General features: G+C 39.7%; 2 gene segments (V, D, J or C); both read right to left on the minus strand.

Annotated features, from left to right (window-relative positions):
• Positions 1-6,341: 6,341 nt before the first annotated feature.
• On the minus strand, positions 6,342-10,040 carry LOC127186645 (immunoglobulin lambda constant 6-like; the record flags this gene model as incomplete). The annotated part of the segment is given in 2 exon segments: positions 6,342-6,647; positions 10,031-10,040. Coding segments are annotated over 2 exon segments (316 nt in total), but the record flags the coding sequence as incomplete, so codon positions are not given.
• Positions 10,041-10,101: 61 nt separating this feature from the next.
• On the minus strand, positions 10,102-13,845 carry LOC127186647 (Ig lambda-2 chain C region-like). The segment is given in 3 exon segments: positions 10,102-10,549; positions 11,941-12,058; positions 13,828-13,845. Coding segments are annotated over 3 exon segments (453 nt in total).
• Positions 13,846-27,897: the final 14,052 nt, after the last annotated feature.

A 27,897-nucleotide genomic window follows, 5' to 3' on the forward strand; every position in this document is an offset into this window, starting at 1 on the left:
TGGGTTTTATCTTGCGCAGTGGGTCTTAAACCCAATCAGAGAGTGGTTGGTTTCTCTCACAATGTTTGTGCCATTATTGCCCTAACGTGTGCAGACTGTTTTAGATTGCAGGTTTTGTAGAAGGATTGCTGGTTTACCTTTCTCCTCTGGTAGCATTCAGAGCACCTTCCAGTATTATGAACACTAGACACTAGGGATAAAGGCTCTACTTATCCACAAGCTCCACATTTTCATGTTCAGTGAGATATATAAGCAGTATTGAGTAGTATGAGCTTATCATCCATTTGTCAAGAGCCATCAAAAGTCTTTGGAACAGCCTGAGTTGTTTGGGGCTTTTCATGGGGCCCCTTTGCCAAAAATTCAATTATATATCACACGTCCCTGGCACAGGAAGTTTTACTTGTGGGACAAATATGTATGGTTGAAGCATTGTCTCTATTATTATTTGATGAACCCATTTATGTTTATTCCACATAGGTGCATATTTTGAGATGCTAATACAGTAATTGGTTGCTATATAATTTCTCAACTGGCCTTTGGTGTTAGTTCTCCCTACCTCATCGTTACTCCCCATTCCTACTTAATCTTCCTCTTCCAGTCTCTCCCATGCCTCCCCACAATTATGTATTCTATTCAACCTTACTTGAAACATACTTTCTTTCCACTTATTTCTATACTCTATATTTAAACTCTGTTGTTATACAGACTGGAGAATACATATCAAAGGTTTAAAAGCTAGCATCCCTCCATATAGCAGCTAAAACCTCATGGTGTTGAGGGTCCCTCTAACTATACAGAGAAACCCAAGAAGCTAAAAATTAAGTATTGAAAAAAAATAAGACACAGCAATAACAGAAACTGATAGTGGTATGTTTTATCATTGTTTGGAATCTGAGAAAAAAAATCATATAGGCTGATGTGAGATTACTTCCTTGCAGCCATTTAAGGTCCCTAGGGTTAGGTCAAGTCTCATCCATAGTGCTCTCCTCATGGGTTAACTAGAAGGTGTATCTTTTATGAGATATCCGTAGTTCTAGTGTCAGGTAGTCTCTAGCTACGTACTTGCTGATGTTGTTTGCAGGGATAGTGGAAAGGAGTAGCATATGCTCTCCAGACAATTCTCAAAGTACTTGAATGAAAGCTTTCGTAAGGCACAGAAGTTTGTAGAAAGTTCCTCAGAAGAAGAAGAGAGTAGAATGACTGGGAGTTGGCCTCTGGCAAAAATCAGAGACATTGTGTGCATTAGTCTTGAAGTGATACATAGGCCTAAAGCTGAAGAAGAGACTTTACTAGGGTTCCCTCCTGAACTCAGATCAGAAGTAACAGTCGAGAAGCTATTTATTTGAATGATATTCTCCAGCCCTTGGCTGTTGCTGCTTCACATCCCACTTTGCCTCCAGACTCTTGCACAGCCTCACATACTTTCATTATCTATCATGGTCTGCTTCTCCCTCATGTTAACTGGAGAAGCCTTGGGTCCTTAACTTTGCTATGGACAATGCTGCCTGGTCATCCCTTGCCAGGTCCAACATTCTGGATCTTCATTTGGTATCTTTGATCCCTAAATTCAGATTATTTAGATGTGGGGAAATTAGCTTGTTTCTTAGGCACTGACCTGGTCCACTCATTCCAGCTGTTGACCACGGAAAGCCCTTTGCAGCGTTATAGAGAAGACTTGCTTGGCAGGCCCTGGACCTCAATCTCAAGGGTTATATGCAGCTGTAACTGATCCTGCTTTAAATGCTATCTTAAAGTCTCAAGAAAGATCTGTCATATTGAGACAGATTCTTCTCCAAACCCTTTGCTGTCATTAGTTTCTATCAGGACTTTCCCCCAAGACTCTTCTGTGAAGTTTCTTCAGTTGTAGGACATAGATTTGCCAACTTTTCAATTTTAGTCATAAACCACATGGTAACTGGAGTATTATGCATATCTTAGGAAATGTAAACGGATCCATTTTCTCATGGGAAATACATCTTTGTCCATTTCTCACTGTCTCTTCAATCTATTGATATCCCCTGTACAAGGACTTTCCTCATTGTTTTGATGTTTTTCTGTCATGGCTGTGGAAAAAACAAATCCAGATCACTTGCTTGTTTGGATATAAGCCAATGTTGTATTTAAAAACCAAGCTCTGGCACATTGACAACCAAATGACATCTGATCATTGGGCACTTAGGATTAACCCACTGAGATCAGAGCTTTGGGGGTGCTGACTAGATGGCTCAGTGGTTAAGAACACTGTCTGCTCTACCAGAGGACCAGGGTTCAATTCCCAGCACTGATACGGCATTTCACAACTATCTGTAACTCCAAGAGCTGACACCCTCACTCAGACATACATGCAGGCTAAACACCAAGGCACATAAAACAGAAATAAATAAATTATTTAAAAAGACTGCATGTTCTCACAGAATCTGATAATAATTTTTTTTAAAAAGAAAGAAAAAGAGATCAGAGCTTCTTTGTGCCTCTCTTAGGCCTTTAGTACACATTAAATATGAGTAAATTCATATATCCAGAGCACTGCGAAGGAAGATGCTGTTAGGGATCATATTCCAATAATAAGTACCCTGTAATAAGTGATGTGAGGCATGTCTGTGTAGGCATGTGTGTGTCCCCAAGGAGTAAAGCCCTGTGTCTAGAAGATGAAGGGGTGTGGCAGTAAGAATCTATTGGAGGATGACAGGAGATAAACAGCACCAGTGTGGCCTAAGGTAGGAAGGCTTTCTAGAACTTTAATTGTTTTAACCAAAGATTTAAGGAAGTAGGTGCCTTTTGAATTCCTTAGATATTAAAAAAAGGAGTTGATCATTGTGATACAAGCTGGTAATACAAGGACTTGAAGCAGAGAGTGGGTGGATTTTGAGTGAGTTCATTCTTAGGCTGTGGCTGGACAGAGAGATCCTGTTCAAAGAAAAAGAAAAGAAATACAAAAAATAAAAAAGAAGTGAAATGAAGAGTCTTACCCTAGAAAGGAGGAGCATTAAGAACATTAGCACTTGTCCATATCTAGAATGAGAATCTCATCCTGTTTGCAGAGGATGGCAGAGACTCAGAAGCCTATATCTCCACACCAGGTGCTCCTATCCCCTGGCTCCTACCTACTACTGATGTTTTGCCAAGTGGACTTGTAGTTCATCTGTTTTCTAAACATTGTGATTGCATTATAGAACAGTATCACTCTAGGTCTTGGTCAGAATAGCCTTCCCCCAGGGGGTCAATGGCCGGACTTATAACTATTCAGACTGTTGAGACTAAGTGACTGGTGACTTACTGGCACCCAAACAATGCATCCCCATCCCCAAAGCTCAGAAACACTGTGGGAATAGAGGTATAAGAATTGTGGAAGTTGAAGAAGAAGGACGATGTGGTGGGGCCCTGTCTTATGAATATCACATGAAAATGGCAAGCGTGAAAACACAGCAGCTAGAAAAAACTGGAAAACACACACACACACACACACACGACAGAAATGCAGTCAGGAACAAAATCAGTTGGGAAGATTGAGGTCATTTAAAGTAGTTTGGAGAGAGAGAGAGAGAGAAAATTTTAAAATAAAAATCCATACAAGTATGATGTTGTCTATTAAAAAGTAAAAATATCATGTGTTTAGAATATTTTTAAGAACTCAGGAGGTCACTGGGCATGGTGGCACATGCCTGTAATCCCAGCACTTAGGAAGCAGAGGCAGGCAGATCTTTGTGAGTCCGAGGAAAGCCTGGCCTATAAAGTGGGTCTAGGCAGCCAAGGCTACACAGAGACATTCTGTCTTGAAAAAAAAATGTCATGTAATCAAGGAATTATTCTATGAGAGTTTCATTAAGAAAGAGTTGGAAATATAGTAGTGTGGATTTTGTAGTCCTGGCACCAAGGAAGTTGAATGATGAAGTTCAAGGCTGATCTAGGATACACAGCAAACATTTATATAAAAAAGAAACTAAAATGAGACTTGATAGCTTATGACCATATAGTGGGGGAGGAGGTCCCCCTTGGTCATAGACCTAGGGGAGGGAAACAGGGTGAAAGCAGGAGGGAAGGAAGAATGGGAGGATACAAGTGATGGGATAACAATTGAGTTGTAACCTGAATAAATTAATAAGATTAAAAAGAGAAACTTTTCTCAGTGTTTAAAAGTTTTCCTTGTTACACTTACTTATTTAGGTTTACTTCTAGATGCTGTGCTTACTATTTTGAATCTACTATAAATAGAATTGTTTCCCCAGTCCCTTGTAGTATGTGCACTACTATTGAATAGGACAGTTTGTGTTTTCTGTCCTACTAGATGGCTGTAATGTTTAGTTTTAATCATTTTCTTTGGAGTCTTTTGCTGCTATGTACACAGACAAATACTGAGATGCTGTACATCCTTGTTCAGGCAGGGCTAATTACAATGGCCAGATTGTAAGATTAGCCAAGGTATAGATGAGAAGATAAAGGAAATGTACTTTTTTTTCTATAAAAAATTGAGACTCATTCAGCCATAGAGAAGAACAAAATTATTTTGTGTTCAGAAAAAGAGAAAAACCAAAGTGTAGGCTGGCGTATATGATCAAAGTAAATGTACTAGAATGAAAATATCTTTGTGAAACCATCACTATGTTCAATAAATAGGCACCAACAAAAATAAAAAAGTCACCAACCTTCATAAAACAAAGGTTTGAAGTAGTTCAGCAGTAGAATATTTGCCTAGCATGAATCTGGATTCATTAACAAACACTGCACAATTTATGCAATGGCTGGTTGGTTTGAACAGAATTTTACTATCTATGCCTTTGTTCTTGAATTTTAGCTCAGTGTTTTCAGTAATTAAACATTACAACAAGCAGAACTTTGTGGTGCACACTTGTGATCCTATCACTTTGGTGGTAGTCAGACAGAGCTCTGTGATTCTGTGGCCAGTTAGAAGACCTTGTTTCAAAGAACTAACACAAGAAAATAACAACAAAACAGCAGCAACAATGTTGAAATAAAATGATGAAAAATATTTCTCTGGGCAGCACCTGGGTGGGGAGAGGTTGAGCTGGCTACTGAAGCCTGTAGGAACAATGAGATAATTCTGTGACTTCAGCTTTGAGTCACAGATTTCACTTCCATGAATTAAAGTAAGTTGCTGCACAATTTCATCTCCTGTAGGTCCTTTTAATGCAGAGGCTAAGATTTTAATTGGTGTGGCTGAGATTCCATAATGTTGCTCTATTTCTGCAAACACCATTGTTTTGAAAACTTCCTGATCCTTCAAGTTCTATCACTGTGCTGATTCCTCAAACAGAAACTTGGCATTGACAGTTTTCATTCATTGTCCAGGTCCTGAGAACTATGGAACAGTTGTCTTGAACAATGTCTAAGTTGCTAGGGGGTTGGGTTAATCAATTGGTAGGAGCCTGGGGTAATCTCAGAACACAGGTGCACCCTGAAGTATTATGCCATGAGCCAGGAAAGAAATGAGATATGGTTGGGATGGGAATACTGGGGATACTGGGGACAGTCTTGTTCTGTAGAGTACACAGATATTTAGTCATTCCTGGAGCCTTGAGCCATGATGTTATAAGACAAACCTCAGAATCTAGTTCTGAAGTAAAAACTTAGTCTTTCACATCCAGCACTGAATGCCTTTGTTACATTTGGCATGGGAATCACTTCTTGTTTGCTTCAGTTCAACAAAGTTCTATTCCAATCAAGGAAGATTAAAACCATACTACAGTCTTTATGAACCCTTTGTCCCTCTCCCACACTCACACATGCACACATACAGACACACACTCACACATGCACATGCACTGTCTATCTTTAGCCTAATTTTGCTTGTCTGGATTGATTATGATAACCTTTCAATTTCCCTGGTACTATTTATTTTGACTTGAATGATAGAAACTGGGATCTTGTTTAGAATTGTTCCTGTTTCCAAATTGCAATTTTAAGACAAAATCACAAGATATCAGTAGAAATGGAGTTGACACATGATTAGGTCTATTAAAGAACGAAATTAAGGAAGAATAAGACACTCATATTGCACAATTGCATGGTGTGATCAGAGGTCCAGAGGAGAGTGGAAAAAATGGTATCTCTGTAAAGATGGTGCTTCCTGTGGTGATAATGTAGGCCATGACCCTGATTAAAAACTCCAGGGCGCCAAGACATTTCCCATACTACTCTGAATCCCAGTGAAGTATACACTAAAGATAAATGAGGCAGAGAAGAATTGCAGGTTTGAAGTAGATATTTTATTGTGCATTTTGAGAGCAGGGAGAAGGGCAAAAGCATTAGAGGTATACTTGGGCATAATTCTGATCCCAGCCTCTGTGGCTAAGATGCAGTTCAGAAGACCTAGGAACACTCACTAGGGCACAAGCTCTTCTCCACAGTGTTCCCTTCATGAACAGCCTTGCACTTGTAAACATTTTTAGATCTCCACTCTTCTTCTGTCAAGGACAGGTAGCTGACAGCCATGTACTTGTCGTTGCTCTGTTTGGAAGGCTGGGTAGTCTCCACACCCTTGGTAATAGGTGTGCCATCTGCCTCCCAGGACACATCCACAACACCTGGGTAGAATTCATTGATCATACACACCACTGTGGCTCTGGTGGTCTGGAGCTCCTCAGCGGAAGGTGGGAACACAGTAACTGAAGGTGTAGCCTTGGGCTGACCTGCAAGGTGGAAAAAGAGAATGTCAGAATTTTGTTCCCCTAGAAGGAAGGAAACCTGGAGATAATGTGTAAAGTGTCTTTGAATTTAGTGACTGTGTTTGAACATACATAGTACAGAAGATGAGGTATGTATTTCTTTCATGTATTCCCTATGTACCTAGGAATTATGCACCCACACATTTCTTTAGCACTTCATCCAACACATTCCCTGCACCTTGATACCCAACACAGACATCTAATCTTCTACTTCTTGCTCTTGTACCCTTCTCTCTGCTTTTTATGTATATCTGCAGTCTGTCTGCCCCACTCAGAAGACAGTTATGATTTAAAACCTGTGCTTTTCTTGGCAACCTGCTGTCCTTCCTCTGAGTGCCACCAGGTCTCCCCCTCCAGGGGACATGGTCAAATGTGAGGCACCAGAGTACGTGAGAAAGTCATATCACACTCTCCACTCAACTGTGGAGAATGTTCTGACCATTGGCTAGATCTAGGAAGGGGTTTAAAGTTTACCTCCTGTATTGTCCTTGGCTGGTGCAGGGGAGGTAATCCCCATCAGGAACAGTCATAGGGGAGAGGAATAATGGGAAAATGGGGGTGGGGAGGGAGGAATGGGAGGATACAAGGAATGGGATAAACATTGAGATGTAACAAGAATAAATTAATAAAAACAACAACAACAACAAAACAAAACAAAAAAAAAGATTAAAAAAAACCTGTGCTTTGAGCCTAAACTTTAAGCCTGGGAATTTTTTCAAACAAGTGTGTCTCTAGGGTCCAAGCATAGCATGTACCTGCTTCAACTGTTTTTCATTATTCAGAACGAGGTGAGATTTCTCTCTCTGGATAAGTTGTATAATTTTCATGCATCAGGACAAGATAAATGCAAACTCAGTTGCTCTATCTTTTAAGCAGTGTCTTAGAGAAACCCAGGAACCCAGATTCCCAAGTACACCTCCAATTTCTCTTCTCTTGACTTCCTGTGTCAAGTGCTTCCTTCACTTTCTTCTACTTACTAAAATTTTCCAAGTACTAGGTTGGTTTCTGCTCTTTTCATGGATTTCTATGGAGGCTTTCAGATTGATTCTATCTCCTGCCTGTCTTAGGAACGAAATCCTAGGACAGTACTACTGTACAGGTTATCTGGCCTCTGACATGTTATTCCTCTGCCTCAGTTCTGTGTGTTCAACATTATCTAATTAAACATCTGCCTTTCCCTGTATGCTTCTGGTCTTCCTTCTATGTGAGATCACAGTTCACTTTACCCCTCACAAACTTCACTGGAAAAAGGGGATGACACAACACAGTACTTATCAGAGTGCTGCAAAGCCCAGAGGAATGACAGAATGACATTGATAAATTGTCTGTTTCAGTCTTTGAGATTAGACAAGAAAAGGTACAGGGAACTATCTGAAATGAGACACAGAATCTAGAGAAGCAAGAGATAATTTACCTAGAATGAAGTGTAGGCATGCAATGGAATACAGACTCAGAAATAATCCAACAGAAACCATCTCAAATCTTAGAGGCAATAGAAACAGAGGAAGGATGAGTCACTCACCTAGGACGGTCAGTTTGGTCCCACTGCCGAACACCCCAACACTATGATACAGACTCATACAAAAACCCTATAGGCTCTTTACTCTCAAGCTGCAACTGTGATATATTCAGTGACTGATGATTATAGGAACATGGTGATCTCACTGAAAGATTCTTCTTCCCAGGCTCCATATGTCCTCTGGGACAGCCTTGTCAGAAACTCAATCACAAAATTTCCAAACTCCCTCTGGAAGAAGCTCTTTATAGTATAAGAAGGGACAGAGAGAAGTCTTCAGTGACAGCCCAAGGAGGCCACCAACTACATGGAACCTATGCAAACTCTGCAGCTCCCTGCAGCTCATGCCTGACAAAAACAAAAACAAGATAAAAAACAAAGAGAGCTCAGAGGTTGTTCAGGAGGCAGCAGATCGAGTACACACACAGCCATTAGTTTCAATCCACATCTCATCTTCTATATATGGTAGAATGATTACCGATAATACATTATTGAGCACTGTAGAATCTTGACATGCAGCCATTTGATGACAACTTGGCTATTTTATGTTATGAAAAAAAATCAATAAAAATTTGAAGTTTGATATACTATCCAGGCATTCTTTTTAAACACAGAATTATAATTATAGCTGAAAAGATACACCTTTTGGAATGTACTTTCTTAACATGCTGCAATGGAGAAGTTTTCTGTAATAGCTTAAAACTCTATAAAATTCTAGGTAAAATGCGTGTTAGAGTCTGCCTGGTGGGAATATGGAAATATTACTATTTCTGTGTTTCCCAATTTTTGTGCTCAAATCTGTCAGTAGAAACTTGAAACAAAACTACGAGGAAGTGAAGCTATGAGCAACATCAGAGTATGGATGACTGTTGGCCCTTTCCCCAGGAGGAAACATTGTTGTGAGATTACCCAGGATCTTCACTTCCAATCATTAGGCACAGAAGTTATCATGGCCTAGCATCAGAAAGGTATTGTAGGACACAGATTCTAAAAGCTCCTTCTAGTTCAGAAACTGGCGATGTGGGGTCCAGAGATCAATCTTTATGCTGTGAACTGTATCTCTGAGTCATTGTTCAAGAATATTTATGATTTTTCAGACTATGCTACTGAAGTGTGTAATCTACCAAAGAGTTCTGAATGTAGTCAGTGTCCACACTGCTTATGAGCTATAGAGGAGGATGTCTTGAAGTCCCAAACTTTAAATATTTATTGATCTGGACAGAGGCTGAACCACTAAAGGATGACTGTCAGTTTCAAAGACTGGTTGACATCACTCTAAAGTGAACACTAGGGTGTTGATGCACATGATAAGACTTGTCCCAGTAAAGACTTGCTACTCCTAAATCTACCCAAGTCAGTGTTCTTGAGTTTAGCTTCCAGGTCACAATCGGTCTTCCTTGATCTCAGTTTACATGACCTTGAGTAATCCTCAGTTTGACTTTGAAACCACTTCCTATATGGAATCATTCATCATCCTTTCTGGTCTGAGGTTGGATCCATTTCTAACAGGGTGAAGCTATTGTGTCTGAATGATTATCCCACATCACCCACTCCTGTCAGTATAGAGGACTGTGAACAACAAGTTTTGAGACATATAATAAAATTCTCTTAGTTTATTGAAAGAATCACTGTTTGGGGGACTTGCTATATAATATCAAGTAAATAGTTTAACTCTGAACCATTCTTTACCTGATATGTGCTTTAAATAATAAGTTTCCCTGCATGGCAGGATTCAGAGAACAATACAGATGAGGGGAAAAATCATTCCTGGGGTGATACTCTCTGTATGTTTTAAATGAGAAAAATTTCTCACTGAAAAGCATGATCTCACCTCCCAACATTGTAGATTAAAAGCTTTGGAAAGTAAACATACAATGGGAACAAATGGGACAAAGCAGTAGCTCTGATTAACTAATGATATTTTATTGAACATTCAGTGGGTAAGAGAAGGGTTGAGATGGCTATATAGAGATGAGACCCCAATCTGGGTCCTCTAGATCCAGGCTTCCCAGGATAAAGAGAAGGCTAAGCTCCTAGAGACATTCTGCAGAGGACACACTCTTCTCCACAATGTCCCCTTCATGTGTTACTTGACAGGTAAAGAGATCGTTCGATTTCCATTGCTCTGGTGTCAAACTCAGGAAGCTGCTGGCCACATACTTCTTGCCCTCTTTGCTGGGTTTTACAGTGGCCACACCATCAGTAGTAGGTGCACCATTTGTCTTCCAGGCCACTGTCACAGCACTCGGGTAGAAGTCGTTGATTAGACACACCAGTGTGGCTTTGTTTGTCTGAAGTTCCTCAGGAGAAGGTGGAAACACTGTGATTTTGGGAGTGGACTTAGGCTGTCCTGTGTGAATAAAAGAAGGGGATTGATTTAGGAGAAAAAAAATAAAACATATCAAAATCACAAGTGAATTAAACATTTACTTTGGTCATCTTATTCACCTGGGGTTTTCTCTTTTTTTTATGTGCCCCGTTGAACCTGGCTGAGTACAGACACTCTTTTATATTAGCCTTTTCCAGGAAAGTCTCCCAAGTTACAAGTCCTTTATTCTTCCTTTCTGCCTCAATTTCCCCACTATCATCAGAAATAACTGTGCTCTCTCCACCGTATTGTTTATAATTGAACTTAGAATTTGCCCCATATCTGATCATCTTTCCAGCCCAGCTATTTTCCTTTGTTACTGTGGTGGTCAGAACTCTCTGATGAACAGGATATTGCACCTTGCTTTGAAGACTGCATTTCAACTGAGGAGATTCTTTTTTTGTCCTCAGTACTTGATGGAGCACTGAGAATCCTCTTATCTTGAACAGCAGGATCTCCACATCAATTCACTTAGCTTTTCCACTATGTAGTTGGTTATATCTAGAGAGGATCTGTGGGGCTCTGGTGACTCTTGCACAGTTTGAGCTCATCAAAATACCATTTACCACGTTGTAGAGGTTACTTGCCTCAGAACACAGAGCATAACAGCTTTTTTTCTCACAGCAGCAGCTTCTTTCCCTGTCAGGTAGTATTCTGAAATCCCAAGTTTGTATCTCATTCCCAACATCCTAAGTTTAATACATGCTACTTTATGAAGATGGGAAGCTGACAATTGGAACATGAGACAACATAATGCATGGTTAAGGGGCTTTTCAGAAGGAATCCCGATCATCTCTAGTGATAATCCTGAGAAGAGCAGGGTCTGCTTACCCTACTAGTCAGGGCTCTCTCTGTGTCCATCGAGCTTCAGCATCCCAGTAAAACAACAGAGACCTGAAAATTGTTACAACCCTACTTTCTCACTACACTTCTGTGGTTTCCCACATAGGAAACCCAAGTCTCTTGAAGCTGGGATTACACATCTAGATCCAACCCTTGCCACACTTTTATAGCTATTTGGGCCCTATGAAAGACTTAGTGCCCTTTCTTTGACATGGTCCACAGTCCCCAATTGTCAATCTTCCTGAGAACAAGAATTGGAGTCCTTGTTTCTGGCCAGACCCTAGATAATATACCTGAGATCACAGCATATGTATTAGAAACTGAGGCCAGCTGCTTCTACTCTCCTGGCCCTTTCTGCAGGCTACTCTAAAATTGTCTATCTTCCCTAGTTGCCATGGAGAAGGGTAAGGATTCAGTTCTTAAGTCTGAGGAGGGCAGATGAGAGAAGGTTTCCATAAATAAATAAAAAGCAGACCTTTGCAAGACAACAAAGGCTAGCATGAATGAGAAGAGGCATTAAAACTACTTACCTAGGACGCTGAGTTTGGTTCCACTGCCGAAAACATACCACAGTGACTGAAACTCAACAAAAAACCTGTGGGGCCAGTGCCTGGACCTGTTTTCTGTCAGCTTGGCTGGATCAAAATACTAGCTGGCTATTGTGGGTGGAGCTGTGACCTCATTTGAGGGAAGATGAGTGATAACCTTTTTCACAGGCTTGTCTCCTGTCAGGAAGACACCCCCAAGGAGTTGTCTCCTCTGTTTTATCTCTGATACTATCTGTGCTGACAGCAATGCAGTGGACACCAAAGAAATCTCCAGTGACACATTATTTCAGGTGCCTTTGTTCCATGGAATAAAATTCTAGGACTTTGGCCTCATTTTACAGACAGATTTTTTTCCCAACAAATTTGGATATTCACACTTGGCCACCTCTTTTTGAACTAGGGACACAGAGCCACTCTTGCCTTCCACACAGAGAATTCTCTTTATTTCTTTCCACAGAGATATAGCTCATCTACCTTTCATTCATATGTGTTTTCTCAGAATATAGCATCTCTTGACCATTTTATGCAGTATCTCTTCACATTTTATATAGTTATCTACACACACATACACAGTTATATTTACATATACACACACCAAACAATGGCCATAAACACCCATCTCTTTATTTTTTATGTTAGAATATGGGTAGATTACTCTGGCATTCACCTTCATAGTTTCCTAAAACTTCTCATGAAATAGACAAAATTTGATCCTCTACAGTGCCTTATTTTCAGCCATTTGTCTCCCATCTAGAGCTTGGAGTCATCTCAGAATGTTTTTTCTTTCATTAAATCAACATATTTTTTGTTATTCTACAGCCATTAAAATGCTCAAAAGACAAAGACAAATATCCCACCTTACAAGAGCTCATGATGACAAGAATCCTTAGGTTTTGTTGAAATTTGATTTTATCTCTCAAGATATTTTTTAAATAAACAAAAATTCACATGTATATATGAATATGAGTTTTTAATACGAGTTTAGTGCCCTTAGAGACCAGAAAATGCTGTCAGATCTTCTGAAGCTCTAATTATAGACCATTGATAGACACCTAATGTGGGTCCTGGTGACCACATGTGGGTCTTTTGTGAGAGCAGCACATTCCCTTAACCACTGAGCCATCTCTCTAGCTCCCCAAGATTATTAATTTACATAGAGAGTGTCCCACTGCATTTAGTCTACAATTTAAATTTTCCTTCCTTGTTCTGTAATTTATTTAAATTTTTTCAACATGACAACTTGCCACTGGTTAAAGATTTGTACAAAAAGTATTTTTTTTTAATATATCAACAGCATAAACTCAGTATTAGTTTCTTACTAAAAGAGCAGCATTCTTTCTTTAACTCTAGAAGGAAACTACCTAAATCAGTAATTCCTTTTTTTTTTGTAAAATCAGTAATTCTTTTAAAAAATTGTAAGATCCTTCATATATAAGGCAAAGCATTTGAGTCAGAAACAAGGACAAACTCCAACTTATTCTCTAATATCCTAAAACATTCTACTTCTTTAGACACTGAAATAGGCTTGCAGACATGAATTCATGGTAAAATGCCAGACAATCAACAGAGAAACCTGGAAAAATAGCTGAGGGGGTCATTCAACCAGCAAAAGAACTAAGTGGCTGAATGTAGAAGCAGCATCCAAATTCTTCAATAGTCTCTGCTGTGTGAACAATCCATTTGTGATTCCATAATATTATAGAAAACACTACAGAAGTAAAACAACATAGAATGCCCTATAAGCATTATTTGCTTTGTAATTAAACTACTTGTCTATTTAAGATAAAGGTTTCTAGATGAAACCTTTCGTGTTCCTAGATGAAAATGCTAAGTATTGTAAGATAATTTCTTTGCAAATTAATCACATACCACATCAATTGTAGTCATAGGGACGAAATTAGAGTTCTTGAAAAAAGAAATTCTAAAATCAAGCAGTAAGAACAATGCAGATTAGGCATGAATAGTTAGATAAATAGTAATAATGACAAATTGTTTTCCTTCCAGATGCCAAAGCACACTCTAAAGCTAATCTAACTAATATATAATGCACCAAAAGACCAAGGGAACATGCACAACCTGAAGGTAAATTCCTATTACTGAAGACAATGATGTCTTATGTCATTGAACACAGAAAAGTTGAGCTGATGCCTAATTAGAAACTTCATTCTGCTGATTAGCATTAATTATTCTGAAAATTACTTCGCATGCCACCAGAAGAGAAAGGTGGTCATTGATACCACTTAACCACAGACTATGTGAAGTACACGAGCAACCCACCTACAAGATATGCTGGTACGAGAGTGGCATGAATGTTATAGGGGTAACTAACTATTCTGAGTGGATTGAGGTCAGGAGACTAGGGGTAAATCTACCACAATTATTTTGATAAAGGAACTACAATACAATGATTCATAATGGCAGATCACTATACAAGATCATAACCTTGCTCAACTCATAAAAGAAATATCTCCTTGCTGTAGATGAAATTAATGTTGAGACCAACAACTGTACAACATGGAGAGAGTAAGAGACCTAAAAGTACTCAGTCCTAAATGATCTGTCTTCATTTAACCCCTCCCTCAAAGCTCTTGGAATTATGTAGAAGAGACACGAAGATTACAAGATCCAGAAGTGTTGGATGACTCCAAGGAAACAGCATCACTCAGACACACCAGGACCTATGTAAATATGAACTCACAGACCGTGACAACAAACGGAAGACCTGCACAAGCACAAAGCAGATGAAATCTAAGCACTGAAAAATAGACACAAGGTCATACACGTAGGCAAGAAGATTTTTGCAATTGATAATCACTGATAAATGGAAAATCAGTTTTCTCCATGAGAGCGATAGTGAGTATGTCAAGTGTAATCCAGGGTGAGCCCCATAGCCACGATTAGCTGGCCAATTCAAAATAAACTTCAGGTTTTTTGTAAGCCTTTTCTGATTTGTTTTGGTATTTTTCTCTTAATGGTTTATTTTGATTTTTGTGTTTTCCTTTCTTTTTTTCTTTTTTTTTCTTTTTTTTATTAATTTATTCTTGTTACATCTCAATGTTTATCCCATCCCTTGTATCCTCCCATTCCTCCCCCCCCCCATTTTTCCATTATTCCCCTCCCCTATGACTGTTCCTGAGGGGGATTACGTCCCCCTATATATTCTCATAGGGTATCAAGTCTCTTCTTGGCTACTTGCTGTCCTTCCTCTGAGTGCTACCAGGTCTCCCCCTCCAGGGGACATGGTCAAATGTGAGGCACCAGAGTACGTGAGAAAGTCGTATCACACTCTCCACTCAACTGTGGAGAATATTCTGACCATTGGCTAGATCTGGGAAGGGGTTTAAAGTTTACCTCCTGTATTGTCCTTGGCTGGTGCCTTAGTTTGAGCGGGACCCCTGGGCCCAAATCTGCCTATCATATTGTTCTACTTGTAGATTTCTAGGACCCTCTGGATCCTTTTATTTTGCTGTTCTCCCATGCTTCTTTCATTTAGAGTCCCAATAGGATGCCCTCCCCTCTGTCCCAGTTTCCTGGTAAGTGAAGGCTTTTGTGGGACATGCCCCTTGGGCTAGTATAGAGAGAAAAATGCATGAAATTGAGTTGATAGAGAGGTGGAGAGTATCTGAGAATCCTTGGGGTAGGAGAAAGAGTATGATCAATATATATTTAAATAATAAGAATGCAATTGGAAGCATTCAGTATGCTACTATTGTTATTTTAAACAGATTTTATTATTTTCTAGAAATGTCTCAAAAATTGAAAGTTTAATATACTATTGTCCTAATGTTGTAATAATAATAAAAATAACCTTTACTAAGTATTAACTTTATGCTACATTTTGCAGGTAGGCAACATAATTTTGAAGTTTTCCATTGATTGCTTACGATGGATGAAACATGATATGATCTTCTGCGGCATTTATATGAGTTCCCATTTTTTTGTTATTACTATTAATGTTGAGCTCATCCTTCCTGTATATTAGAATTTGGTTATGAATTTCATTATGTTCCCTACTTATTAATAGTTCATAGAGTGAAATTACAGCAGGAAGATAAAAAAAAAACCACTTATTTTACAGCTCACTGCTGTTGCTGGGATAGTGGTACATTTATATCTTATAGAAAGTCTAGGAGAGTGCTAATTCCTTCCAACAAGATTCTGGTAATTCTTACTTTAATTTTACTCCCTTAATTCTCACCCCTCAGGGATCTTCGCCTAGGTTGCTAAGTATACCTGGGCACCTCCCACATCTCTAGGCATAGACTGTTCCCTACCACACTGTTTCCTTTTAATTTCTTTGGCCTCTGTCTCCATTTTCAAACAATACCATGAAGTTTGCTATTGGAAGCAACTTTTCCAAGATACAATTCAACTTTAATTATTCCCTGCATAAGTCCTTCTGATGCCTCTTCCACACCTCAGATCAAAGGCTAGAACATTAGACTTCTTGGACCCATAGTTTTGCCCAATAGCTCTCTGATGTACTTGGTGTCCTGTTCTCCCTATTGAATCATTGCTGTTTTATGTGATATTCCCATCACCACCCAGTACTAAAAATATGTGGTGCTAGCATTATTTTCACTGTTTATTTCTCCCAAAATGGACAATGCATCTTATTCTACAACCTGATAGGTTAATTTTCTTCACTCACACGTCCTCTATATTACCAGGCCTTGAACTTTGTAACTGTTTATGATTACCTTAGTGAGTGAAAGTCTTCTCCTTGGGAACAAACCAAGCCAAGACACATTCCCCTCTCAATAGCCTTGCTATCATTCCCAAAATAAATACAGCATTGATCATATAACTACATGTTGTGTTACCTGTCTATTGTTTGCCAAGCTCTTGCTTCATGACAGTCACCTCTCCCCAGAAAGAGAGGGCATATTGGCAGACACTCTTTTGCAGGACCTAGATGTTGAATTTCTGTTACACTTCTCAAGGATACAATGACAGATATGTGTCCTGCAACCATTTGACCTGTGCAACATGCAGCCAAGGGAAGGGAGTTTGTTCTGCATCATCATCTGGAACCCACAGTCTGGCAGAATCTCTAGCTAGCTAACACTGTGATAGTGCATTGATCAAACAAATAGTGAAAGAGAATGGGCAGGAGGAAGATAGGAGATAAATTGTAAAGATAAGGGAGGAGGAGAGGGAGAAGAGGAAGGAGAAAAGGAAGAGGGAGTAAGAGGAAGAGAAAGAGGAGAGGTGAGGGAGAATAGGAGCAGGACACCACTCCTATGCTGTGCATCTCTCTTTGTGGTACCTTGGTTTCTCTCAACTCAGAAGATTTGGGTGAATAAAATGGTATCGCTGGCTGATCAGACTCAGAATCCAAGATTTCTAATCTCACAACACAATAGTAAAAACTAAAGTTATTGTTATCAAACCCATAATCAACAAAATGCAAACACCATATGTCAGAGTCTACCCAGATACTCATCAGAGTTGGGCCCTTCTGCCCTTTTCTAAGGTTACTGCTATACTTTTTAATTAGAGTCCATTGCTTATGACTCAAGGGTGTATACCTGTTCTTCAAGCTCTCCAGACTTAGGGGTTGCTTCCTGCCCATGTTCCTAGGCTGCATCCTCATCCAAAATGATGTCATCTGCCAGACCCTGGTTATCATGGGCACAGTCAAAAACACAGATAAGGTCTAATATCCAAAATATATAAAGAACTCAAGAAATTAAACACCACCAAACCGAATAACCCAATTGAGAAATGGGGCTTGGAACTAAACAGAGAATTCTCAACAGAGGAGTATCAAATGGCTGAGAAACACTTAAAGAAATGCTCAACCTCCTTAGTCATCAGGGAAATGCAAATCAAAACAACTCTGAGATTCCATCTTACACCCATCAGAATGGCTAAAATCAAAAACTCAAGTGACACCACATGCTGGCGAGGATATGGGGAGAGAGGAACACTCCTTCATTGCTGGTGGGAATGCAAACTAGTACAGCCACTTTGGAAATCTATCTGGTGCTATCTCAGAAAACTGGGAATAGGGCTTCCTGAAGACCCAGCTATTCCACTCCTTGGAATATACCCAGAAGATGCTCCAGCACACAACAAGAAAATTTGCTCAACCATGTTCATAGCAGCCTTATTCATAATAGCCAGAACATGGAAACAGCCTAAGTGTCCCCCAGTAGAAGAATGGATAAAGAAACTGTGGTACATATACACTATGGAATACTACTCAGCTATTAAAAACAAGGAATTCCCGAAATTTGTGGATAAATGGATTGAGCTAGAAATGATCATAATGAGTGAGTTAACCCAGAAGCAGAAAGAATCAAATGGTATATACTCACTTATATCTGCATACTAGCCCAAGGGGCATGTCCCACGAAAGCCTTCACTTACCAGGAAACTGGGACAGAGGGGAAGGCATCCTATTGGGACTCTAAATGAGAGACGCATGGGAGAATAGCAAATAAAAGGATCCAGAGGGTCCTAGAAACCTACAAGTAGAACAATATGATAGGCAGATTTGGGCCCAGGGGTCCCGCTCAAACTAAAGCACCAGCCAAGGACAATACAGGAGGTAAACTTTAAACCCCTTCCCAGATCTAGCCAATGGTCAGAATATTCTCCACAGTTGAGTGGAGAGTGTGATATGACTTTCTCACGTACTATGGTGCCTCACATTTGACCATGTCCCCTGGAGGGGGAGACCTGGTGGCACTCAGAGGAAGGACAGCAGGTAGCCAAGAAGAGACTTGATACCCTATGAGAATATATAGGGGGAGGTGATCCCCCTCAGGAACAGTCATAGGGGAGGGGAATAATGGAAAAATGGGGGGGGGGAGGAATGGGAGGATACAAGGGATGGGATAAACATTGAGATGTAACAAGAATAAATTAATAATAATAATAATAAAAAAAGATCAATCCTTCCTTGGAGTGAATAGATCAGCCTGTCCAGCTCCTGTCTAACCCTTTCCTGAGTCATACAAGGCCTCAGAAGGCTGTGACTCTACATGGCTCATGGAAGCTGTCATGGTGACATTGTTAAATATACCATCCCTAGACCTCAATTTTCTTGTGTGAAATGGGATGGTGTTTTGCAACAGATGGATTTTGACAGTTAGTAACAGCTTGTATCTGCTGGCCCCATGCTTCTCTCTAGTGAACTTCTTCTTTGGATGGCTTCCCTTTTACTGTAGGCTTCTGAGGAACTAGTCTGAAATCTCTTATAATCATCTCTATTCTGTAACTGTCAATGAGAATCCAAAGAAAATAAAGGTTGAAACCACTATTTCTCTAGGAGTTGGAGTACAAAATGACTTAGAACCCAAAAGGAACCCTGCTCTGTAAACCTCCAACTCTCCCAAAATATATGTTTGTTCCCCTCTTTTCAATGAGCCAAGAGCTGGGATATGTGAGGCATTGGTGGCAAAGGATGGGAGTGAGCATGTGCTTTGGGTTGAATTCTCATTTGAATCCCTGGAATACAATACACAGTACAATGGTAATGGTGACACTGACACCCTAGTTCTTTGCCTTAGTATGTAAACCTGGGAATAAGATTATCAATTGTCAATATGTAAGTCAATAAATTTATACTTTGGCCGATTGCCTAAAGTCTGATGCCATAGGATTCAGATGTGGCTGGAGTGGGATTCTCTCATGATGACAGTTCTCTCTCATTTTAAGTGCTGTGGCAGTGCTTGGTGCATAGGAAAATATATTGCCCAGTGTCTTGTAGATAATAGATACTGAGCTAAACATAGTTGAATCTGAACTGAACAAATGAATCTTTATTCTCTTTTGTTTGATGTTGTCTCTCCATGCCCTTCTTCTCAGATGGCCCAAACTGCCTACACACAGAGAGAAAAGTCCTTATTGTTATATTCCTAGAATGCCAGTGAGTTTGTGCCCTCTTGCTTTCTAAGCACTTTTTTCTGTCACTTGTAACTTTTGCAGTACTGGAGATTGAACATAGAACCTCAGGAATAAGTGCCAACCTGCTGAGCTATCTCATAAGATGTTGAATAAACCTTTTAAACCTTAATTTTATTATACATACTAATTGAGTGTATGTGATATATCAGGACTCATCTACAATTTACAACAACCAGGATAAATTTTTTGGCAAATGCACCAACATTTATGTGTGTGTGTTTCTTGAGAAAACTCAAAATCCCTTGATTAGACACAGAAACATGCTATGTGCGTTAAGCCCTAGCCAGCCAAGATCCTCAAGCAAGAGCATCACCTAAGGCCAGAGTTCAAAGCCAACTGAATTTGGCACTATAGGGACATTCATTAAAAAAAAAGATTTATTTATTTATTATTATGTATACAGTGCTCTCCTTGCACATACACCTGCAGGCCAGAAGAGGGCATCAGATCACATTATAGATAATTGAACTCAGGACCTCTGGAGGGGCAGTCAGTGCTCTTAACCTCTGAGCCATCTCTCCAGCTCCTGGTTGTTCCATCTTTGAAGAATGAAAAAAGACCTTTACATGGCTTGGCAGTTAAGAGTACTGCTTTTGCAGAAGATCTGGGTTTCTTACAGGTGGTGGCTCAAAATCACCTGTAATTCCCTGTTCAGGGCATCTTACAACCTTTTCAGGCCTCTATAAGCACCTGCACTGACATGGTGAACATACATACACTGAAGCTCACATACACACACATTAAACACCTCTGCTCAAGTTCAGACGTTCAGTTCTCTGGTACCTTTCATAGTTTCTGGCTTTGATATTTTGTTTCAACATTTATATCAAAGACCACTCAGGAGATAGCAAAATGAACTTCCGAGTCCCTTGAGGAGTTTCTTAGACCTCTTTTAGGTTGGATACATTTTTAGTACTTTTATTTCTTGCTGAATTTGTTGGAAATCAGTATGTTTGTTTTCATGGAGTCCAGGATTTGGACAATAGTCCAGAATTTCATTTCACTTGTAAGTATTGTGACTTCTAGCAAGAAATTGATCATGGTTCTTACATTCCCAAGTGTTCTTAATAAGGCTAATTATTTTTGTCATTTATTATCTTCTGAGTTGTTTGACGTATGACCATTCTTGGACTTAGAGATACTATATGTCCAATACGGAAAATATGAGGTCCCCATCTTGGCTGTGCAAGGTCGATCCATAACCTCTGCCAGCATCTCCAGAACTGAAGGCAGTATGCAAGTAGGGAACAGTTCCTACATCTTCTCACCTCCCCATGATGGTGACAATATTGGGAAAAATAAAGTATAAATTTAATACGGTGATCAAGGCTTGATGTGTTATCCTTTTCCCAATCAGTTTCCACAATTATTCATGCTATATATTGCCACTGAACAAAATTGTTTATACAGTTTCTGAGTGCAAGGCCTGGTGCTAATGGCTGGATCACATTAATAAACTACATATATTGTGACTTTCTAAGTTAACACAGTTCTGATCTGTTATAGAATGTGGGCACCCTTACTGGCACTATGAGGCCTCTGATATAGTCCAGTTTTACCGTATTGTGTTTCAAGCCATCTCTTGCCTATGATATTGGACTGTTATGGTTCTAGGTATAGGAGGCTGATATTAGTTCTGGTGGAAGGGTAGCACTGAAGGTGGCCCATGCCAAGCATTCTCATGTGGATGTGACTGTCTCATGGATCCAAGCCTTGAATCTGAAGAAAAAAAAAAAGGACTGTTCCTAAATGTAGCAAAACTAGGTGCTCCTTCTCCAATGTTCTGCATCTGCCATGGTCTCTGGATATACATTTCACCACAGACCACAAAGCATATCGCTTACAGTGCAGCCACAATTATAGTTTCATATTTGTAAAGATACTTCAGAGTTCCACATCATATAGTTTAAGACTGTGTTTCTCTGGACTGAAATAGGTTGAAATTTGGATCCAGTCAGGTATCATAGAAGGGTATAGTTGAGCTGACCCTATATTCAATACATTTGTCATCTGTCCCTTTACTTTCAGGTTAGAGGAGTGTCTCCTGCCAGGAGCTTCTGTCCAACTCCAGTGTGAGATAGGCACCTCTGGGTTCCTGCTGAACAGTCCTAGACACTCTCCATCACAACTTTCAGAGCCTTTCCCTGCAGTTATGGTACACACCCTTCTTGCAGTACAACTGTTGCTCTTCATTAGTCTCACATTTCTCAAACTAAATAAAAGTATTTTTTCAATACTTGATGTATTAATTATTAATTGTATAGTGTATCACAGGAGTTGGTTCTCTCCTACTACACAAGTCCTTGGAGTGGAACTCAGGTCATCAGGCTTCCAGAAAGGCACCTTTACCCAATGAGCATTCCTGATTATCAAACGCACTAAATATTTTATCTCAGTTTTATTTCCCCTTTTTGGGAAACTGGGGCAGAGAGTACAAAATTTTGGGGACATAAACAGAGTGTTGGATCTCTCAGATAGCCTCCAAGGATTGGCTCTACATATCTAAGTGTGGCAGCTGATCTTGGTTTTTAACTTGACTGAGTGTAGAATCAGCTGCTGGGCATGTTTATGAGGAATTTTCTGATCAGATTAATTTGAAACAGAGCCCTCTCCCCTAATCTGGCCAGGGCTACTTGTGCCAGGCCAGAAAAAACTACACAGAAGAAGAAAACTTGGGGTTTTTTTCCCCTTACACCTGCTGGCAAGTTTGTGTTGCTTGTCTTTTTTCCCTATTTGTTTGTATGTTAATTTTTAAAATTTGTTCACTTTACTTAGCAATTACAGCCCTCTCACTTGTTGCCTCCTGGATTACCCTCCCTCAATCCCCTCCCTCCCTCCTCTAGTCCTCAGAAAGGGGAGCCTTCCTCCCCTAACATGTGACCTCAGCCTATGAAGTCTCGCCTAGGCTGCCTCTGATTTTTTGGTTGCATGTTCCTGTCTATGTTGTTTTCCAGTTGCCTGTCTGTTGTTCTTGCATTCTGTGCTATTGACTATATGTATTTGTGTCTTTCCCTTTTTAGCAATACTGTGGACTATTGGGCATCCCCTGGGAGGACCATAATGGCCTTTGAATCAGTAAAGGGCATGGAGGAAAGCCACTCCAGAGATGGTTTCAGGGGACAGTTTCTACTTCATTGCTTGTAAGTGGACTATTTATATATAGGAAGCCTATCAACCTATGGTTTGTTAGCACATTTTCTGAGTTTGGATACTGAGCGCTTGTACCGCTAGTACTTCTAGGAGGAAAAGGCACATAAAGGAGACAGGAAAGTGCAGACACATCAGCCTGTCAGCTACTGGCTACTTGTACTGCCTCAGAATTTAGTATTCTGACTTCTGAGAACACTCATAAGCATGGCGTGCCATGATACATATTTAAAAGCACAGTGTGCCAGGTAGGCTAGCTGCCAGATAATGCCTGAAATATTTTTCCCTAAAGTTCTCTCCTCGATGCCATTTTGCTCTCCTGAGAGCAAAGCCTCCTGATCAAGGAGTGGAATATGCCAACAAATACATAATGGCTAAAGAGATAATAGCGTAGGTAAATAAATTATAGGGGTTATGAAAGGAAAGAGGGCATTTAGTTCTGGAATGGTGTCACTCAAATTTTAGAATTTTCTCTTGCAGGATCCATATCAGAAAATAGTAGTGAATTTTGTAAATAGTTGAGGCCAAGATTCTCTGACATCTCTCCCTGCTAACAAGAGAGGTTTAGGTACAAATGCTGTTAATTTTCATCACTGACATATTTGTGTCAATGCAGTAAGCAAACACATGAACATTCTTTTTCAGCTGCTCATTCATATGCTTCATTTTTGGTATCAGATGTTCAGGGTCTGATGAGCCAAGCCAGGATCAAGATCAACTTCTGTCCACTTTCTGGAAAAGACAGAAGTGGAGCCTTTTTCCGGTATTAAGTAATGGGACTAGTGATTGCAATTTACCTGTTATTACATCTTTCCAGGTCACCAGAGATAAACTTATAGGCCCTGACAACAGTGCCCATTGTCATTTGTTTTCAAAAGATTTAAAGTAAATAATGCCACATTAATAATATGTTGAGGGTGAGTCTTAGTCATACCCATAATCCCCCATCTGTACTTATGAATTTGTTCTTTGGGTTGTTTGTGCACTCTCTCTACTACAGCTTGACCTTGGGGATTCTAACAGATGCCAGAAAATTAAAAGTTATGATTTGCTGTATTTTCCCAGGGGTAACTCTGAGTGTTATATTGTTTAAGCTGGTCAGAGACAGTTCATTCTCTATTGGCTTGAAGTAGTGGGAGAGAGTAATTATTAATTTATTCTTGTTACATCTCAATGGTTATCCCATCCCTTGTATCCTCCCATTCTTCCCTCCTTCCCATTTTCCCCATTATTCCCCTCCTATGGCTGTTCCTGAGGGGGGATTTCCTCCCCCTGTATATGCTCATAGGGTATCAAATCTCTTTGGTAACCTGCTATCCTTCCTCTGAGTGCCACCAGGTCTCCCCCTCCAGGGGACAAGGTCAAATGTGAGGCACCAGAGTTTGTGTGAAAGTCATACCCCCACTCTCCACTCAACTGTGGAGAATGTTCTGTCCATTGGCTAGATCTGGGTAGGGGTTTAAAGTTTACCACGTGTATTGTCCTTGGCTGGTGCCTTAGTTTGAGTGAGACCCCTGGGCCCAAATCTGTCTATCATAATGTTCTACTTGTAGGTTTCTAGGACCCTCTGGATCCTTCTACTTTGCTATTCTCCCATGCTTCTCTCATCTAGAGTCCTAATAGGATGTCCTCCCCTCTGTCCCACTTTCCTGGTAAGTGAAGGCTTTCATGGGACAAGAAAATTTGCTCAACCATGTTCATAGCAGCCTTATTCATAATAGCCAGAACATGAAAACAGCCTAAATGCCCCTCAGTAGAAGAATGGATAAAGAAACTGTGGTACATATACACTATGAAATACTACTCAGCTATTAAAAAGAAGGAATTCCCAAAATTTGTGGATAAATGGATTGAGCTAGAAATGATCATAATGAGTGAGTTAACCCAGAAGCAGAAAGACTCAAATGATATATACTCACTTATGTCTGCATAATAGCTTTTTATATCCAAAAGTATAATGCATTTATCAATAGGAATTATATTGCTTTGTGGAAGAATGGCTGTAAATTAATTTTATTCATCTGTGAATTAATATCTCTTAAGTCATATAATATTTTTCATTTTTCTTTAGCTTTTCTTCTGAACGACAAATATAGGAATGGTTTGTTCAACATGTCCCAGTTTTGTTCAACTAATTCCTAAGCATGTTGTAGTTTATTTTTACTTAAAGGCAATTGCTCCACCTATACAGTTTCATGTATTCTTCACTGAATTTTTATGGGCTTAGAAGTGAAACAATGGCTCCTAGTATGAGGATGAAAATGGAGTTCCCCTCTCATGATGTCTGGACATCAGAAAAGGCTTTAATATCACTAATAAGTGGCTCCGGTCATTTATAATGTATCTGTTTCCTAGAGATTATTAGATAAGCCTTCATAAATCAAGGGCTTAGCTTTTCTGGTGTGTCCATCAGAGTTTGTCCATGTAATAAAGTTCAAGGTTATTTTAGAGCAGACTGGAATAGCAACACCCTCCACTCAGAGGATATTTCCTCTTCCCTAATAATGAAAATATCTGCCCCTCTATCCATAATTCCATTAAACATTCTTCCTTCCTGATATCTAACCATTCAGGGCTTTACTGACTCAATTGGTTCAGTCTAGTGACTTTAGGTTATGACCTATTCATATCTGTTCTACTTGAGATGGATACTTTGGGGAAAGACCCTCTTATAGGAGGAGCTGAGGGCTGTCCCTGGGGAATTTAGAGGAACCAGGGGACAATCATCTGCATCATATTTAAATTTATAACCTTTTGCCCAATGCATGCCATTATGACATGTTTTATACTTAGTAGATGTCTCTTTGGATGCTTCCTTTTTCTGCATAAGGCAGTCTTTCATAAAATTCCCTATTTGTTGACACAAACAACAAAGTTCATTAGACTTTAGAACTGCTGCAAGAGCTTTGGTAACAACGTTGGTGGTATATGTCTGAGTCCCTATTTCTGGACATGCAAGGATCCAATCATCCAGAGGTGAATTAATTATCAGACTACACCCTCTGCATCTCTGCTGTGGCTCCATCATAAGCAAGCTCGAGCACTAGTATTCCAGCTGCCTTAGCATGCTACACTTTCTATTCTATAGATCTTTGTACTCAGCCAGAATTTTAGTAAAAGGTTCAATAGGTCCCTGTCTTAAGTCTTTAAAACTCTCTAGAGGGCAAACTATTTATAGTATCTGGGAGCCTCTTGATCTTGCAGTGAGAATGCTCCTGTAACAGCCACATTCAATGGTATGCTTGCATTTTGATTTCTTTCAGCCTGAAGTTCACATTGATTATAATAATGTACCTTCAAAATAAAATATTCCCATATGTCTGTACATGGCTTGGGGCACTTGCTTATAATCTTCCAGCATGTTTAAATCCATGCCTTTGGATTCTAATTATTGCATTACATACAGAGACTGGCATCCGTCATTTCAACAAGCAATCTGCAACTGCTAGATAGTTCTAAGGACATGTGGTTACTGTGTTAAAGGTCTCTGAGGGGTAGGGTTTAATCTCAGTGGAAAATCAGACGTTTTGGGTTGCTCATTGGGCCAGTAATCATCATGACTAGAAGAAAGTCATGATAAAAGGATGTAAATATGGTGGAAGATGAGATTCTTTCTAAGCTTCAGTCTTCAACTATTGCATTCAAATGCAGGCATAAAGAAGATGGCACTAAGGGCTGTCACCTGCAACACTTCCTGTCACTTACTGTAAATTTCTCTTCTTGATGGACAGGCTCTCTTTTGTGGTACAACAAAAATTTATATCAGTGCCATTTTATCTTGGTTCCTTTTCATTGTCTTTATCTCTATCTGCCACTAGAAATGCATGCAGTGGGTGCTTTAACTATTTTCCTCTAACCTGATAGACAATTGGTTATAGCCATAATAACAGGATAGAAAGACTAACACAAGGAACATCCAGTCCTAAATTCCTATCTCCACGAATTATTTAAAACTCTCTGACACAGCTAAATATCAGAGTCCCTCAACAGAAAACAAAGGGTTTATCTTTAGGAATGCATACCAAAGCTTTTCTAAACTCAGGCATTTGTACTTTAATTCTTTTTAAAATTAAATTAAATTTATTTTTTATTAATTCATTCATATTCCATCCCAACAGTCATCTCATCCCTTGTATTCTCTCATTCCTCTCTCCCTCCTGCTTTCATCCTACTCCCCTCCCCTCTGACTGTGACTGAGGGGGACCTCCTCCCCCGTATATGCTCATAGGGTATCAAGTCTCTTCTTGGTAGCCTGCTATCCTTTCTCTGAGTGCCACCAGGCCTCCCCATCAAGGAGACTTGGTCAAATATGGGGCACCTGTACTTTAATTCTTAAAAAATTTTCTTGTGGGCATTTTAGCACTTATATTGGAGCTGACCCAACAGCAAATTTCCAATTCTGTGGAGGAATGTTTTGAATGGATGCAACTACTACTGTAAATAAAGTGCTGTTTAGCCAATAAGCTAGGCAGAAGGAGAGGAAGTGGAAGGCGGGACTTCCTGGAGAGGGGAGAGTGAGGATAGGCAGCTGGGAAAGAAGACAGGTTTACAGTTGAGGAGGACAGAGGCAGAGAAATGGCCGAAAGAGCACCATAGTGGCAAATGCTTGGGGTGTATGTTTGATATATCAGTTTAGAGTAGTTTGTTTACCATAGTTTAGGAGTAGATTTGTATTAGTTTAGATTCTGCCTACCGTAGTGCTGGCAGCTTTAAAGTATGCTTCAGACTCTGTGTCTTTTATTAGCAATCTTAGGCTGAATCAATACATTTTTAATGTAACAAATTGGTGCCCAACATACTTATTGTATCCATACCCTTAAAAAAGAAATACTTTGTTATGATTTTGTGGGGAGGGGGAGTAGCTCACTAGAGCTA

This window comes from Acomys russatus, unplaced genomic scaffold, assembly GCF_903995435.1.
Source record: "Acomys russatus unplaced genomic scaffold, mAcoRus1.1, whole genome shotgun sequence".
Classification (NCBI taxonomy): domain Eukaryota; kingdom Metazoa; phylum Chordata; class Mammalia; order Rodentia; family Muridae; genus Acomys; species Acomys russatus.